At 39.7% G+C, this 16,162-nt stretch overlaps 1 protein-coding gene across 4 annotated transcripts in view; it reads right to left on the bottom strand.

Annotated features, from left to right (window-relative positions):
* SPRED2 (sprouty related EVH1 domain containing 2) overlaps nucleotides 1–16,162 on the bottom strand; it is an 82,126-nt gene that overhangs the window by 12,016 nt on the left and 53,948 nt on the right. For 2 of the 4 annotated variants that reach the window (XM_074949556.1, XM_074949557.1), the window contains exons 3-4: nucleotides 15,240–15,408; nucleotides 12,388–12,461 (exon numbers count right to left, since the gene is read on the bottom strand). In XM_074949556.1, the coding sequence (XP_074805657.1) occupies nucleotides 12,388–12,461; nucleotides 15,240–15,408 (243 nt within the window). The remainder of the gene's footprint in view (nucleotides 1–12,387; nucleotides 12,462–15,239; nucleotides 15,409–16,162) is intronic. The other 2 variants (XM_074949558.1, XM_074949560.1) reach the window with 1 other exon arrangement.

Here is a 16,162-nt window from a genome sequence, read left to right as displayed (position 1 = left end):
TCCATCCCTGACTGATGTTGGTCTAACCTGTTCTTAAAACCTCCAGTGATGGGAGTTTCCACAGCCTCCCTAGATAACCTAGTCTAGTGATTTAACTATATACAAATTATTTTACAAATAAAGTTCTCTCCTCCCCCACATCCTCCCCCATACCCTCCCACCCAAACAAAACAAAGCAATGGGATTTATTACTTTAAACCAGCTGTGACCCACATACATTTTAGCAACACCACACAAAGGGCTTATCTAAACTAGGATAAAAAGATGTATTTCAGAAATGTGTTGGCCAACATGTTTTAATTCACTAGAGCAGTGGTCCCCAAACTGTGGGGTGCATCCCCTAGGGGGGGCGGAGAGGGACGTTTGGGTGGGGGTGCACGGCGGAGCCTGGGCCAGCCCCCACTGGGGACAAAGAGGGAGTGCCACCCAGCCTCACTCTGCCCCGCCCCCTACTCTGCCCCTAGCCTGGTCCAGCTCCGGTCCCAGCCACAGCTCCACTCTGCCCCTGCTTTGCCCCCAGCCCAGCTCTGCCCTCATTCCCCCCCAGCCCAGCTCCTCCTCTATCCCCAGTTCTGCCCCCCAGCTCCGCCATCAGCCCAAGCTCCTCTGCTGAGCCAACTGTGCAGTAACGGAGGGGGAGCGTGGACAGATTCCATTATTGGTAATGGGGGGTGTGGCAGGAAAAGTTTGAGCACCACTGCACTGCAGTATCCAGGACATGTTGTATGTGTGTCAGTTGGTTGAGGTGAACCCCAACGGGTGCCTAGGGTTCACTTTGACCAACTAGCACATGCTAAAACAAAACTTGTCCTGCTTACAACAGTGTTAAAATGTGTTAGCTAACACATTTTAAAAATACACCTTTTAAAAAAATCTTATTTTAGACAAACCCAAAGGCTAAATCTAAACAAACTCAGCATGCTGTTAGACATGATGTAATCTTCCAAGCAGATACATGATGTCCGCCTTATTCTCTCACACCTACTATAAAAATAGAAAGCTTCCACACAACCTCTTCTTCTCCATTCCAAAAACCCTGTGCTTAAAATCAGACCTACAATTATTTAAACAAACCAACAAGGTCAGAGAGATTTGGACTGCCACCCTTAACTATACTCTGTCTGTCTACATAGTGCACAGGTTCCTTGGGTAATTTTAAATAGCAGAGACAGATTGGATAGAGTTACAAAGTCGGATTCTCCAGTCTGCCAAGTTCGCTTGTAGTGCTTATGCAGCACAAAATGAACTGAAAGTGGCTGGAGACAGCTAAGTTGCCCCCTTCTCCAACCACATTTCCATCCACCTCAGAACTTGCCTGTCAGTGTAACTGGAGGCTTGGGGCGTCAGAGTTTGTACATCTTCATAAAGTTTTAGCTACTGCAGTTTTCAAATTCAAAGTCCCACTGTCAACAAGCATCATTCAGGATCACCTTGTGACAAATCAAGTGTGAAGCTCGACTGTGTGAGTGCATGCCCTTTTCAATTGTCACTGGTTGAGTTCAAGAGCGTTAAAAGAAAAACAAAACTAAGACAAGCTGAAAATACCCTTTCCCACTGCTTGGTTTGCATGGAGAGAGGTGTTAAAACTAACACGAAAGCATTTTGAGGCTAGATCTCAGAATTAAGTAGGGTCATTTCAATACAGACATTTGCCCTTACAAAATTATTTTTCCAAACTAGAGAAACCGAGACACTTTCAAGTGATATATGAAAGTGTGACTTTGCTACAGTACATTCATTCAGAACACAGGTTTATTCACCTAGGCGAGAGACAGCAACTTTGAAAACGGCGACTGTTCAATTCATTTTAACCTCCGGCAGCATTCACAGCACAGCCCAAACGATGTACTTTATGATCTGAAGGAGGATGCATTTTTCCTTTATTAATTTCGTCAGGTTAGAAATCTCAGATATAGGAGCATTATGCATGTGGTGGTTCTTGGTATTCTGAAGAATACCTGATTGCTTCCAATTACAATTATATATAATAAAGCAATTAAATGTAATACACAAAACCAAAACAATCATCATATGAAATAGTGTTGCCATCGTCCGTTAACCTGAGGTGCTAGGCTCATGGGGCTGGCAGGGCGTTTCTCATTAAAAAGCTGCCCCCAAATTCCCACGTTGGCCGTTAAATAAAAAAAAAGGAAAACAATATAAAATGATGCCTAACTGGCACATCTTATTACAAAGCTTACATGTTTTGGCAAGATACAACCGTAAGGAAACTTACATCACTGCAAGAGACCACTTTTCAATTTCCTACAGGATATATCACTGTCCCACTGCAAACCTGACTGCACATGTATATGGGAAGATAGAGAGCCAGGAAACGCACTATAAAACTGTTTTTAGAGAAGGGAACTGGAGGCAACAGAAATTGCTTCTTTTAGGTAAAGGAAAAGTAGTTTAGCACAACTAACAACTACTATGAATTATAGAAAAACTGCATGTTAGCAGAATCCATTACTAGAAAGTGTGTGTGGACTGTAGATATTATTTACAGATTTGCTGAAAAATTCAGCATTGAAAACAAATGCTATCTGTGCCTCTTTACACATACAGTAGAACCTCAGAGTTACGAACACCTTGGAGATGGAGATTGTTCGTAACGATGAACAAAATATTATGGTTGTTCTTTCAAAAGTTTACAACTGAACACTGATTTAATACAGCTTTGAAACTTTACTATGCAGAAAAAAATGCTGCTTTCCCTTTATTTTTTTTAGTAGTTTGTGTTTAGCAGTATGGTACTGCAGAGACCATTCTGCCCACATAAAGTTACTGAAGCACTGGTACGTAAGTGCTTTGTCAAGCACTTTGAGATGTTTGGAGAATACTTTTCACTTCACCTGTTCCCTAAAACATTTTCAGAACTGTGTGGTGAAATTCACAGACAGTGAAATGGCAGGGTGATTTGGTGAAAAGGGATGGAAGTTATTATTTTAAGGCCTGAAACTCATACAACAGAGGATGTGTGGTTCAGAACACTTTAGAGCTACCAATTCCATTTTCCTATACTCTTGGAACAAAATCCAGCTTCACTCTCCAGTGATATTAATTTGGTTGCTTAAAAAAAAAAAAAAGTTTTTTTTTTTTTTTTTTTTAAAAAGTAACTAAATCTTAGTCACATTTTAAAAACCTCTACCTTGCAACCATTTCCCCCAAGGGTTGAGCTTGCTACATGTAAATAAACTGGGGGCGGGAGGGGGAGATCAGTTAAATATATTAGAATGAATCCATTTTATGCACTACATATCTATGCAACTTTCACCACAGTAGATTTTATGACTAATCCTCTCTAATCTACAAACTGCAATGGAATATAGATACTTTATAGCCGGAACTATATGATTATTCTTGTAGTTTAATCAGTTTAGGAACATAGGAATTGCCATCTCAGCTCATACCAATCATCTGTCTAGCCCAGTATCAAATGCTTCAGAAGAAATCATAACTTGATTGTATTGGCAGCAAATTTAATTTTAATGTAGCTTTTTTCAACCTATCTACTAAAAAAACCCAACAAACTGTGGACAAAGGCAGACCCATGCCTTAACATGACACGGACGTGAATGAGAGAAGGTCCCACACTTAGCAAGGGATTTAATTTTTGAAGTGACTTCCTACAGTAAAAATCTTTCCAACTAGTGGAGGTTCCTTGTTGATTGCCCAGGACTAGTTAGTAGCATAATTAATCTGAGAAAAGAAAAGAATCATATAAACATAGAGCTAGATGGAGCCTCAGAAGGTCAGACAGTCCACCTCTCCATGGTGAGGCAGGGCCCAGTATACCTAGACCATCCCTAACAGGTGTTTGTCTAAGGTGGTCTTAAAAGCCTGACAGGTATTCCACAACCTCCCTTGGTAACCTATTCCAGTAACCTAATCCTTACCCAGCTTAAAAAGACTGTCCTCTAACATCTAATCTAAATTTCCCTTGCTGCAGATCAAAAACGATTATTTCCAGTCCTTCCTCAGTGGACATGGAGAACAACTAAACATTGGCCTCTTTATTACAGCCCTTCATATATTTGATAACTGTTAGAAGGTCCTCTCAGTCTTCTTTTCTCAAGGTTCAACATGCCTTTAAAAAAACCCAAAAAACAAAAATCTTTTCTTCACAGGTCCTCTACTCTCTGAGCAGAGCAGAACAATTATCTCCCGTGTCTTACATATGATACTCCTGTTGATAATACACTCTGGTATATTAGCTTTTTATGCAAATACTCCATATTATTCGGTCATATTCAATGTGTAATCCACTATAACCCCCAAGATAGAGAATAAGAAAAATCAAGTCGTAAGTTCTGTATATTCAACACTTATTCATCCACCCACACATCTCAATATTCTCTCATATCTCTGCCACAGGGTATGGGTCATAAATATAAATGGAAGGGTAAACACCTTTAAAATCCCTCCTGGCCAGAGGAAAAACCCTTTCACCTGTAAAGGGTTAAGAAGCTACAATAACCTCGCTGGCACCTGACCAAAATGACCAATGAGGAGACAAGATACTTTCAAAAGCTGGAGGGGGGGGGAGAAACAAAGGCTCTCTCTGTCTATGTGATGCTTTTGCCGGGGACAGAACAGGAATGGAGTCTTAGAACTTAGTAAGTAATCTAGCTAGATATGCGTTAGATTCTGTTTTCTTTAAATGGCTGAGAAAATAAGCTGTGCTGAATGGAATGTAAATTCCTGGTTTTGTCTCTTTTTGTAACTTAAGGTTTTGCCTAGAGGGATTCGCTATGTTTTGAATCTAATTACCCTGTAAGGTATTTACCATCCTGATTTTACAGAGGTGATTCTTTTACTTTTTCTTCTATTAAAATTCTTCTTTTAAGAACCTGATTGCTTTTTCATTGTTCTTAAGATCCAAGGGTTTGGGTCTGTGTTCACCTATGCAAATTGGTGAGGATTTTTATCAAGCCTTCCCCAGGAAAGTGGGTGTAGGGTTTGGGAGGATTTTTGGGGGAAAGACGTTTCCAAGCGGGCTTATATATTTTTTAGACGTTTGGTGGTGGCAGCAATAAAGTCCAAGGGCAAAAGGTAAAATAGTTTGTACCTTGGGGAAGTTTTAACCTAAGCTGGTAAAAATAAGCTTAGGGGGTTTTCATGCAGGTCCCCACATCTGTACCCTAGAGTTCAGAGTGGGGAAGGAACCTTGACAGTATGCAATTCAGGAGGATTCCATTAGAGGTAATGCCAGGAAGCACTGTCAAAACACAAGACATCTTAGTGTCAATAGAAGGAAAAGAATTATCACCAAACTGTACATGAGACTTATTATGGGGACGTAAAACTCAGCGGTCAGTCTGTTGGAACAAATGAAGACAGAGATCTGGAAGAAGTGATGAGGCAGGAAGGATGAGAGTTGTACTAAGATACAGGAACATTTGGCCAGTGTAAGTTTGGCATTCAAGTAATGGGTTCTGATGCACAGTAATAAGTTTTGTTTAATGCAAAATACTTAAGTACCAAAAAAAATCTTATCTACTTCTAAGTCTTTTATTTTTCTTCTTTTGATAAAGCAGAGAGGTTTTTTTTTTTTTTTTTGAATGAGGATTTGGGGAGGGGATCAGGTTCACTTTTCTCAGCTGGTATTTTCGACCCAAACGGAACAGCTGTGGTTTGCATGCGAGCCCAAAAGCCAACCTCAGAGGATGTGGGTGGGAGTGCTGAGCCCACGGTCATACGTACAGAACAGCAACAGGAACCAGGAGCAGCAGCTACGGTTGGTTGCTAAGCAGCAGGAAGAACATAGGCAACATATCACCTGATTTCACTGTTGTGGCTTTTCCCTGAACTCTGCCCAGCCTATAGAAGAGTCAAGCTGGACGGTGGAACCTGTCTAGTCCTCTTGGCCTTTGCACAGCCCTGTAAAGAAGCACATTGACTTTCTGCCACTATCTCATAGCCCCGTGAAGGGAAGCCACAACCTGCTGCTGCTGCTCAAGCTGCTGTCCAAACTAAGGCAGGAGCTGGTGCGGACAGAAGAATCCTACCACCCTTCAACGTTGTCCACAGAGAGTCCCTTCCCCCAGAACAAACAGACTACATTGTTTTCTGACCAAAAAAAAAAGTATATTCCAAATTTAAATACAACTTAAAACAATACCCTGTGGCCAGTAACAAATTCTTTAATGAGTTTCTAGGTATCATCTCTTTAAAAACAATGGCAGTGGTTCTTGACAAGAACTCTGAGTGTGAACTGACATGCTAGCAAGAAAAATCAGATTTAGTGCATATTCAACTTACAGAAATCTTATGAATCTTAAAACTGGTGCCTTAGTGCACTTGAGACCCACATGGGAGATGAAAGTAGGGGAAAGGTTTCATGGAAAGGCAGTGGGACGAGATCTGTTTTTTAAATTATAAAACAATGAGAGATGGGAAAAAAAAAAAAAAAAAGAAGACGCCTGCAGTGTTAACATTTGACATAATCTGTAATGACATGGCAGGTAATCGGGTCTGAGACCTAAACAGTTGTTAGCGGCAGCCAAACCACGTGATAAACACCCAAAACCTCACAATTTTATCCCCGGGCTATGGGAATTTGTGATTATACATGCCTATTGAGAAAATGCAAGAGAAAAAAGGATCACTCTCGACACGTACTTTACGGCTATCTCAACCGAATGTTCAGTATACTAAGTGAAAGATCCAACGTATTCCACAGCAGGCTGGACCTATGTTCTAGTTCAAGGATTCTATCTAACGTATTTGTATGTTCCCCAACTCACTCCTTCACTGTAGTATCTGAGAACCTCACAGTCTTAAAATGTATTTATCCTCACAACTCCCCTTTGAGATAGGAGAATACTCTGACCCCCACTTTACATATGGGGAACTAAGGCACAAAGACTTGCCTACAATCCCACAAGAAGTCTGTGTGGGAGCAGGGAATTGAACCCAGCTGTCCAGAGTCCTAGGCTAGCAGTATAACTAGGGCTCTACCAAATTCACGGTCCATTTTGGTCAATTTCACAGTCAGAGGATTTTAAAAATAGTAAATGTCATTATCTCAGCTATTTAAACCTGAAATTTCATGGTGTTGTAATTATAGGGGTCCTGACCCAAAAAAGAGTAGGGGTGGGGTCGCAAGTTTATTGTAGGGAGGGTTGCGGTACTGCTACCCCTATTTCTGTGCTGCTGCTGGCGGCGGCGCTGCCTTCAGAGCTGAGCAGCTGGAAAGTGGCGGCTGCTGGCCAGGAGCCCAGCTCTGAAGGCAGAGCTGCAGCCAGCAGCAGTGCAGAAGTAAGGATGGCAAGGTACGGTATTGCCACCCTTACTTCTGCGCTGCAGCCTGCAGAGCTGGGACCTTAGGCATCAGTCGCCGCTCTCCGGCCACCCAGCTCTGAAGGCAGCGCAGAAGTAAGGGTGGCAATTCAGCGACCCCCCTAAAATAACCTTGTGACCCTCCTTCAACTCCCTTTTGGGTCAGGACCCGCAATTTGAGAAATGCTGGTCTCCTCAGTGAAATCTGTAAAAGCACACAAAAGACCAGATTTCATGGTCCATGACGCGTTTTTCATGGCCATGAATTTGGTAGGGCTGCAAGTATAACCACCATCCTTCCTCTTTAGATTATAGATTCTGCAGGACTCTGGTGTAGCAGATTGGAGATTCTTCAGCAGTTTCATTTAAACGGAGAGGTTTTGATTAAATATTAAAATAGTCAGTACTGTAGCATGTGTTAGAATTTGATACCAAAGTAACTATTTTACATTGGCATATTAATAATTGAATGTGGGAGGGGAGAGAAAGACATTTGTATTTATAAAACAGAACTACATTGAGGAAGTTGTCAAGGGGAAAGCTAGAGAGTTTTTCTGCCACTGGGTCCACTTCTGGCACACAGGAAGGCTACTTGGATTTATACGATACACAGATCAGACCAATGTTTCTGCTAAGATTGTCAACAGGTTTCAGAATTAACAACCACTGTTTATTTCAATGGGCTGTTTACACTGCTCAGAGCTATTCCTTCATACATTCTGCAGACTCAGGAAGACACACTCCATCGTTCAGTGGGCAAAGTTCTCATTTTTCAGTTGATAATCATATGGGAGAAAACCTTTTTTTTATTTTAATTTTTAAAAGTGAAAGCTTAGATTTTGAAAAATAATTCTCCAGCAAGGGATGGAGGATTCAGCTGTAAATTCTGTGGCTGCAGAAGCACAGAATACATTGTGTCCTGAAGTATAAGCGATACTTCCGAATTGAAGAACATTTAATTGAGGAAGGCAGTCTGCATGTAGACTGGATTAGTGAAGGCAAACAGAACAATCCCAGATCCTTGGAAAGACAGCGCTCCCCCAATGGAAACAGAATGGATGGCTAGCCTTACTCAGATTGCATCTCTTGAGAGGAAAATTTATAATATACAGGGACATGTGAAATTTATTTGCAAACATATGGAAAACATTTATGGATTTTATGAACATTTATGCATTTATGGATTTTATGAACATTTATGCATTTTACCTGCAAGCCAGTCATTAGTTTATGTAGTCTTTTGGGGTGTTTTGTTTTCTGTTTTGGTATGGCTTTGGCTTTCAATGAGGGAAAATTTATCAAATAATTATAGGTCTAATTCCCTCGTTCCCACCCCCTCCACTTACTTCCAGCCATATTATTTACCACTACATGAAGTGAACAGAACTAAGCACACAAAAGCACTATTATCCTGTGGTATCCGCTGGAAGGATCAGACTTTGGTGCCTATCTATACTAGGGATTTTGCACTGATATAATTACATTGGTAATTTAAACTGTCAGTGTAGACACACCTCAAACTGGAGTAAGCTACACTGGTGCAACTCTGTTTTACACCAGAGTACTGCATCTAGACTGGGGTTTTGCATACATGTAGCTATATTGATACAAATATCCCCAGTATATACAGGTCCTTCGACTGAACAGATTATGGTTGGGATTTTCAAAAGTGACTTTGTGCTCTTACATCATCTGGGCACTTTTGAAAAATCTCACCATAGGTATGTTTTTTAAGTTGTTATGGTTTTATAAAATATATAAGTACACTAAAAAGAGAAGTAATGCATCTTCATCTTGAAGAGCCTCGTAAGAGAACGCTGATGACATCCTACTAGTGCATACAACAAAGGTAATTTTTCTTCATTCTCTTTCAGTTTTAAAGGACTAAACAGTAAGCAAATAAATAAATAAATAAATAAATCCTAACCAAAACAGAATTTTGTGGCCTAACAAGGTCCCTTCACTCCATCGTCATAAATCCCAGCTCCCTGATGAGATGAGCTATAAATTAACAGTCCAAAACCTCTTAAAGATACTGGAAAGGGAAAGTTCAAGTTTGAGTTCTTTTACTAACTTGGGCAACCAAAGAGGACAACTTGACAACACCACTCATTGACTATTGGAGCAATATCATAAATTGTGAAAGGATGGCTTAAACGGTGGCAGAGTAGCCAATCACCTGATACAAATGCTTTCCTGCTTCACAAGTACAGTAAAAGCTGTTTTATCTGGCACTTCACTAACCAGAAAGTTCTATAAACCGGCATTTCTGATCTTCATTGAAATTCTGGTTTATAGTCCGGCGCAGGAGGCAGTGCGGGGTTCCAGATCCGGGGGGGGGGGGGGGCGCTCACCTCGGGTGGCTCACCGCAAGCGGCGACCTGTCCCAGCTACTCCTAGGCAGGTGGCTCCGCACACTTCCCCTGCCCCACCCTGAGCATAGCTCCGCAGCTCCCATTGGCTGGGAACCACGGCCAATGGAAGCCGCGGGGGTGGTGCCTGTTGGTGGAGGCAGTGTGCGGAGCCGCCTGCTGCACCTCCGCATAGGAGTGGCCAGGACAGGTCGCCGCTTCCAGGGAGCCACCTGAAGTGAACGCCACCCAGATCCGGCACCCTGCACCCTCTCCTGTGTCCCAACCCACTCCCCGAAGCCCCCTCCCACACCCAAACGTCCTCCCTCTTAGTTAACCGGAATTTTTCACTTACCGGCTCCTCCCACTCCCCCAACATGCTGGATAAAACAGCTTTTACTGTGCTATGGATTACATGAGATTCAACGTTACGGTCAACAGAGTGGCACAAACAGCCTTCTAGAGACTATCAACAGCTACAAAAGTCAACCCAAAGCATAGCCACCTACAGCTAGTGAAAAATGGCCCTGGCCCTTGGAAACCCAAAGACTTAGCAACCTTACTTTTAGTACATAAATCAACACATTATCTTGTTGAGAGAACTGCCAGACAGGTTGAAACAGAAGAACCCGAGGCATAAACTTCCACCATTCATCTTAAGTGGATGCTGATCACAGCTAAGTTTTGACTACTTGCATGCTAAGATTATCAATAAACGTAGCCTGAAGTACATCATGGAGCTTGACTGTTTTGAGTGTAATTATATGAAAGAGGTGAATCTTGGGTCCCGCCCCCCGCAACAAATCTGAAGATGCACATGAATAACCCATCACTGTAATAATAATATGTCTACAGATACCTTATATATGTGTGCTTCACTGGGAGTCAAGTAGGAAAAAAATTAGTTTATTTTTCAGTTCTGGCTTTGAACACTGAATGGAGGATTGATGGTATATTTAAAGTAGCTGCTGCACAATTTACCCAGCTTTCCTAGCACAAACATTAAACTACTGCCAACACTTGTTCCTATGTAAAAAACAAAGCACCCCAACTTTCTATTCCCCTAGAATCTAGACATGGGCCCAAAACTAAATATTATGGACAAAACCATGGGAATTTTCAGGCCTCAGTTACTTGCATGGATCCATCTGGTCCCTCAACAAATTGGACTGATTTTAGGACGAATATCCTTAGCTATTTTCCATATTTCCCTTTAAAGCACTTAAAGAGAAATGTAAATGGAACGTTCATTTGGCAGCTTCAACATCTCTAACACGGCTAACAAAGCTGACCTGTACGCATGACAAGTTTTGAGTACCTCCACTTTACAACAAACGCTCAAAAGCAATACACAAGCCTGAAGAGACGTATGCATTTCAAATGGCACCACAACATTGTTTTCAAGGATCTTGTAACTCTTGGATAAATACTACAAAAGAGTAAAGCACTCTGGCTCCAATGAGGCCTTACCCTCTCCCATCTCGGATTCTATAAATCACTTCTGGCAGGTAGCTGGGAAGCAGCTGCTAATGATAGTTTTGCTCTGGAGCACAGGAAGTCACCTTTTAACCCTGCCTGCTGTTGTTTGTCTCTTAGAACTGTGACAAAAGAACAGATGTGAACAACATGCCAACTGTCAAGAGGATCTGGTCAAAACACTACAGGAAACCTGTCCAGACCCACACCATGCTTCTAATGGAAGCTCAGCTAAATTCATCTTGAGCTACCTTTCAGCTTTGGGCTCTCCCCTCCCCCACCCCAGCCCCCTGGCCTGACATTCACAGGATTTAACTGAGTGTTTCCTGCTCCATTTCCTCCCTCCATTATCCTAGATACGCAGAAAAGCACATTTTTGAAATGAGAAATAAATGAAATATTTTCACACTTTCACAGCAATGAAATGCAGTGTTAAAGTATATTTTTGTTACATCTACTTTGGATTCTGAAGATATCCACCTTTAACCCTCTGCTTTCTCCAGTGTTTTTCAACAAACAGTTCATTTACAACATAAAGAAGGTGGGTATGCGCATTACTGGAGCTGAGCAAATAATCTGATGGAATAATATCCATGACCAGACTGAAATTTCATTTGATATATTTATTCAACCTTTTTAGCTTACGGATGGGACAGGGACACTGTCTTTTAGGAAAGCTCCAGACACATTTTTGATGCTACTACAAAATAAAATAAGAAACTACCATTATAAACAACAACAAATAATAATGAATGGCTGACTTTCTACTGTTATGTAGTTGCTATTGGTCAGTAAGTCACAAGATCTGGTTTGCTCCCCAATTTGAATAAGCTTGGATAGACTTCTTAAGTTAATGCCTGCACAAGCAAATTTAAAATTCAATTTTCATGAGTAACCACAAACATGACTTCAAAATTTGATTTCCAGAAACATGCCGGTAACACTCAATGTCTCTAAAACTAGCAGACAGCTAACACAAAAGGGGATGAACTCCAAAGCCAAGTCATTTGAAAATTAAATTAAAACCTACATTTTATTTTTTTGGCATTATCTATTCAGCTCTGTGACACTACGAACATTTGCTCTACATGCAATACTACAGTGATGACAATGGGAGGACTTTAGAAGGCTGAATCTTCTTTTGGGCCACGGAAGGCAGAAGATGAACAGAGAAATATCACTTACAGACATTAAAGAAAATCATGATGATGAAAAAAGGGCCATTCAAAATTGATCAAGTGAACCACAGTGCAAAAGAGAACAAATTCAAACTAACTTTACTTACTGTGAAGACATCATCATCACCAATCTCAGCCTCATTGTGGATCGTTGAAGAGGAAGTAGTAGATCCTAGAAAAACATTATTAAAATATATGACATTTCTAAACATTAGATATTTTTAAATTAAAAATTGGTAGGTTTTATTTGGATTTTATTTGGATTTATCTTATTTGTGGCATGCTAACCTGATTATCATGAACCATTACACTCTCCAGATGAACTGACACAATAAAATTATGAAGTGAGAAAGTGGTACCAAATTAACAAGAAAGAAGAAAAGTATGTCTATTGCTAAGTAGGTTAGAAAGGTGACAACCAGAAAAAGTTCCTATGGCTGCCCGTACTATTAGGTCACGGCAGAATAATGATAAGCACTTACAATCATACGGTATTTTCATTTTCAAAATGTGATAAAAGTATAATGAATGAACATCCAGGGCCAGATCTTCCAACTAATGTAAATCAATGGAGCTACACTGAATTACATCAAGCTAAGGATCTGACCTCTTAAGTCAGAAAACTTATTGATTTTACTAAAACAAACAAAACATACAAAAAAGCTCAATCAGAAAGGGAATCAATCTTTAGCGTTCAGGAAGTAATGACCTACTCTGAAGAATTTTTGTTTTAAAAGATATTTTCAGAGAGCTCTCTCTCTCTCTCCTTCTCACCTCCCCCCTGTAAACAAAACATGTAAGAACTGACAGAAGAAAGAACAAAAACAGGCAGAAGAATACATTAATTTGAGGAGCTTCTGATTAACCTTGTGGTAACTATTAGGGTTTAATATGAAATTTGCAAATTTCATCCAAGAATCCTTCCTTCATCTCATTTAACATTTTATGCATTTAAAAAGGGACAATGCGCTTTCTCTACATTTTGGGGGGGAAAAATAAACTCTGTATGTGGGCTTTTAATATTAAACCAGAATAATCACCAAACTTTATTGTACCAAAACTCTCTCCCTCCCACATCGCACACAGTTTTTTTATTGCTTATGAGTGCTGAGCTTTTAGTAACTTTTTTTTTAAAATTAAGTTGTTTGTACTGGGGCAGACAATGAGTTACATTAACTATGAAAGATTTTAGAAGTTAATCGTATTTGTGGTATGCTAACCTGAGTTGAGTATTCATGAAGACATGCAGAGTTAAAGGCAAAATTTTCACCTAATGAGCAATGTGCATACATATTCAGGTTGAAAGCCCAGCCCCCATGACTCCAGAGCTGTACAACATCACTAATACCAAACAGAATTTCTGTAGTTCTGATACTTCAAGAAACAAGCTAAGGATTAAGTTTTGCTTATAAGAATATTTGAATGCAGTGAAGCTTCAAATGCATATGCTTGGTTGTGCTAATTTGACCAGATTTCATAGACAGTACCGAGATACAGTGACTCAAATCCAGAACTTTGAGAACTGGTTATTGGTTTTAATTTGGATAGCCCTATTCGGAAGTTAAGTAAGAGTGCATCCATCAGGATTAGTCTGTTCTGTTAATGTGATAAACACAAATGCACTGATTTTGAACAGTAGCTAAAAAATAGCCACACAGCTTTAAATTTATACTTGAATCTTGCATTCTACTCTACTTCAATACATCTTCAGTTAGGAGTTGCTGCCATGTACAAATGTCCTCAAATACCATTTTATTACCATTTCCCTTCAATACAGAGTATATATATTATTAATATATTGAGCTTCAGTGTGAATTATATTATAGAAGATGCCACATTTAATGCCCCAAAGAGCTTACAGTTTATATGAGACGAACAAGAAAAGGAATACAGTTCAGAAGCATAGGGCCTAATCCTACTCCCATGGATTTCCGTGGCGCAGGGTCAAGCACATAATGCATGAATGACCACTGAGAATTTGATCTCATCTCTCAGTGGAGCATCACTGAAAGGTTTGCTTTAACAGAGGGAACTGAGTGATAAGACATGGACGAGAAGTTAGAGTGCCATGTATTTGTGTTGGGACAGCTAAAAATGTTCAAAAATTAAAGATCCCAAAATGTGAGGAACTAGATTTTTTGCACACACATCCTAAACTTAATCAACTGTTAATATTTATTCCAGTCATTCAGAAAAAAAGGATAGCGTTGGCAGCACAACTACCTACGTATGAAAAGCCATTTATCAAATAATTTATCAATTATTTTTCACTGAAATGAGAACAAAATACAGGATAATTTTGATTTGAAGATACATTTTGATTCTCGTTTGATGGCAATATAATGCAAAAAGGAAATGTTTATAACAACCTCAAAGTATGTACCATTCTTTGTAATTAAAATAAAATTTTTGATGGGATAAAAAATATGAAGCCTTCAAGCACTACAGTTCTCCAATTAAGTTGAGATTTAACATAATTAATTTTGTCGAAGAAAAAATCCTTATGATTTATTCAAGTCCACATAGGAATTCATACGATAATTTAACAAAGCACAACAAAAACATATCATGAAATAATTTCCAGTGCAGCATTAGCTGCATGTACAGAAAAGGGACCTAAAAGACAAGATGTGAAATACCGGTACTTTGTTCTTTTGCTAGCTATAGTTAGATCCACAGCTATAAGTAATGCATCTTTTCATCTTAGGTCTTGATGGATGAGGGTACATCGGGATGGGAAACTCTGAAGAAATGCTTGAGTTAAATCCTTCCCTCCCCAAGAGACTACTAATCTAATTCTCTGCTGAACAAGAACTAAACTTTATTTTAAAGGCTAACGGGCTGACCGCAGTAAGAAATGTGAGAAATGCATTCAAGTTAGCTTGAGTCCTGTCTCTGGAACCTCTCCTCTGCAAAGAAACAAGCAGAATGCTGATACAAGCTTCAGTACCTTCATTGAGGTCTTCAATTGCTTTCCGCACTCCTCTATCAAATGCTCGTGCATCGGCAGGACTTTGAAAAGTGAGCCCAAACTTCCTGTTGTCAACCTTCCAGTGATGAAATGTAGGATTTGCTTTAGTATAGACCAAGTCCTTTTTTACAAAGCATTCCAATACCACCTAAAAAGTTTCAGCACAAAAGTAAGGTTACATTTACACTTGAAGGGCAGGGTTGTCACTGTTTTAGTACAGACCAGAATCTCCTGCCCCACAATCTCCCCAACACAAAACAAGCAAGTTATAAATCTGTTACTCTGGTGCGAGAATATCGTTCAATATAAAATCATGTCAAAAGCAGTTATAAATGAAACAATCACTTTAAAAATCCCAGCTCTCTTGACAACAAGACCTTCTTAAATCTACACTATACTATCCACTTTTATTCAAACACCTATTCTAAACCTGTACCAAACCACTTTGCAAGAGGTGGATTTTTAAGCTTTTCCATTTTATAACTGGGTATCCTAGAAGCAACAAGAAAAACTAACCAACAGGGAATTAAAAGAACAGTTGTTTTTTTAAACTTCCAATTCATATTTGAATATAAGTTTTATTCATTTTATTTTGTGCAATAAAAGAAATCTTCTAAAAAATAGCTATTGGAAGGAACTGAGCTTGTCAATTCATAAAAAGACAACTTGTCCTCACATTCTTACTCTACCTTGAATAGCATGCAGCATAAATAATTCATTGCCATTTTAAAGGCTTGCACTGCATTACTCAGTACAACGTGACCGGCTTCATGAATTCTTTACACTTCAGTTCACTTCTCACGTATTCTTATCAGGTCTTAGAAAAATAAATGTGTCAGTTTCATATTTTAGGAATTAAAGGTGGACTTTACATATTGCTGTTCAACATGCAATTGCTATTT

This window comes from Natator depressus, chromosome 3, assembly GCF_965152275.1.
Source record: "Natator depressus isolate rNatDep1 chromosome 3, rNatDep2.hap1, whole genome shotgun sequence".
In the NCBI taxonomy this organism is placed as follows: Eukaryota; Metazoa; Chordata; order Testudines; family Cheloniidae; genus Natator; species Natator depressus.
Note: the sequence above shows the minus strand (reverse complement) of the source record. Positions and strands in the feature narration are given on the sequence as shown.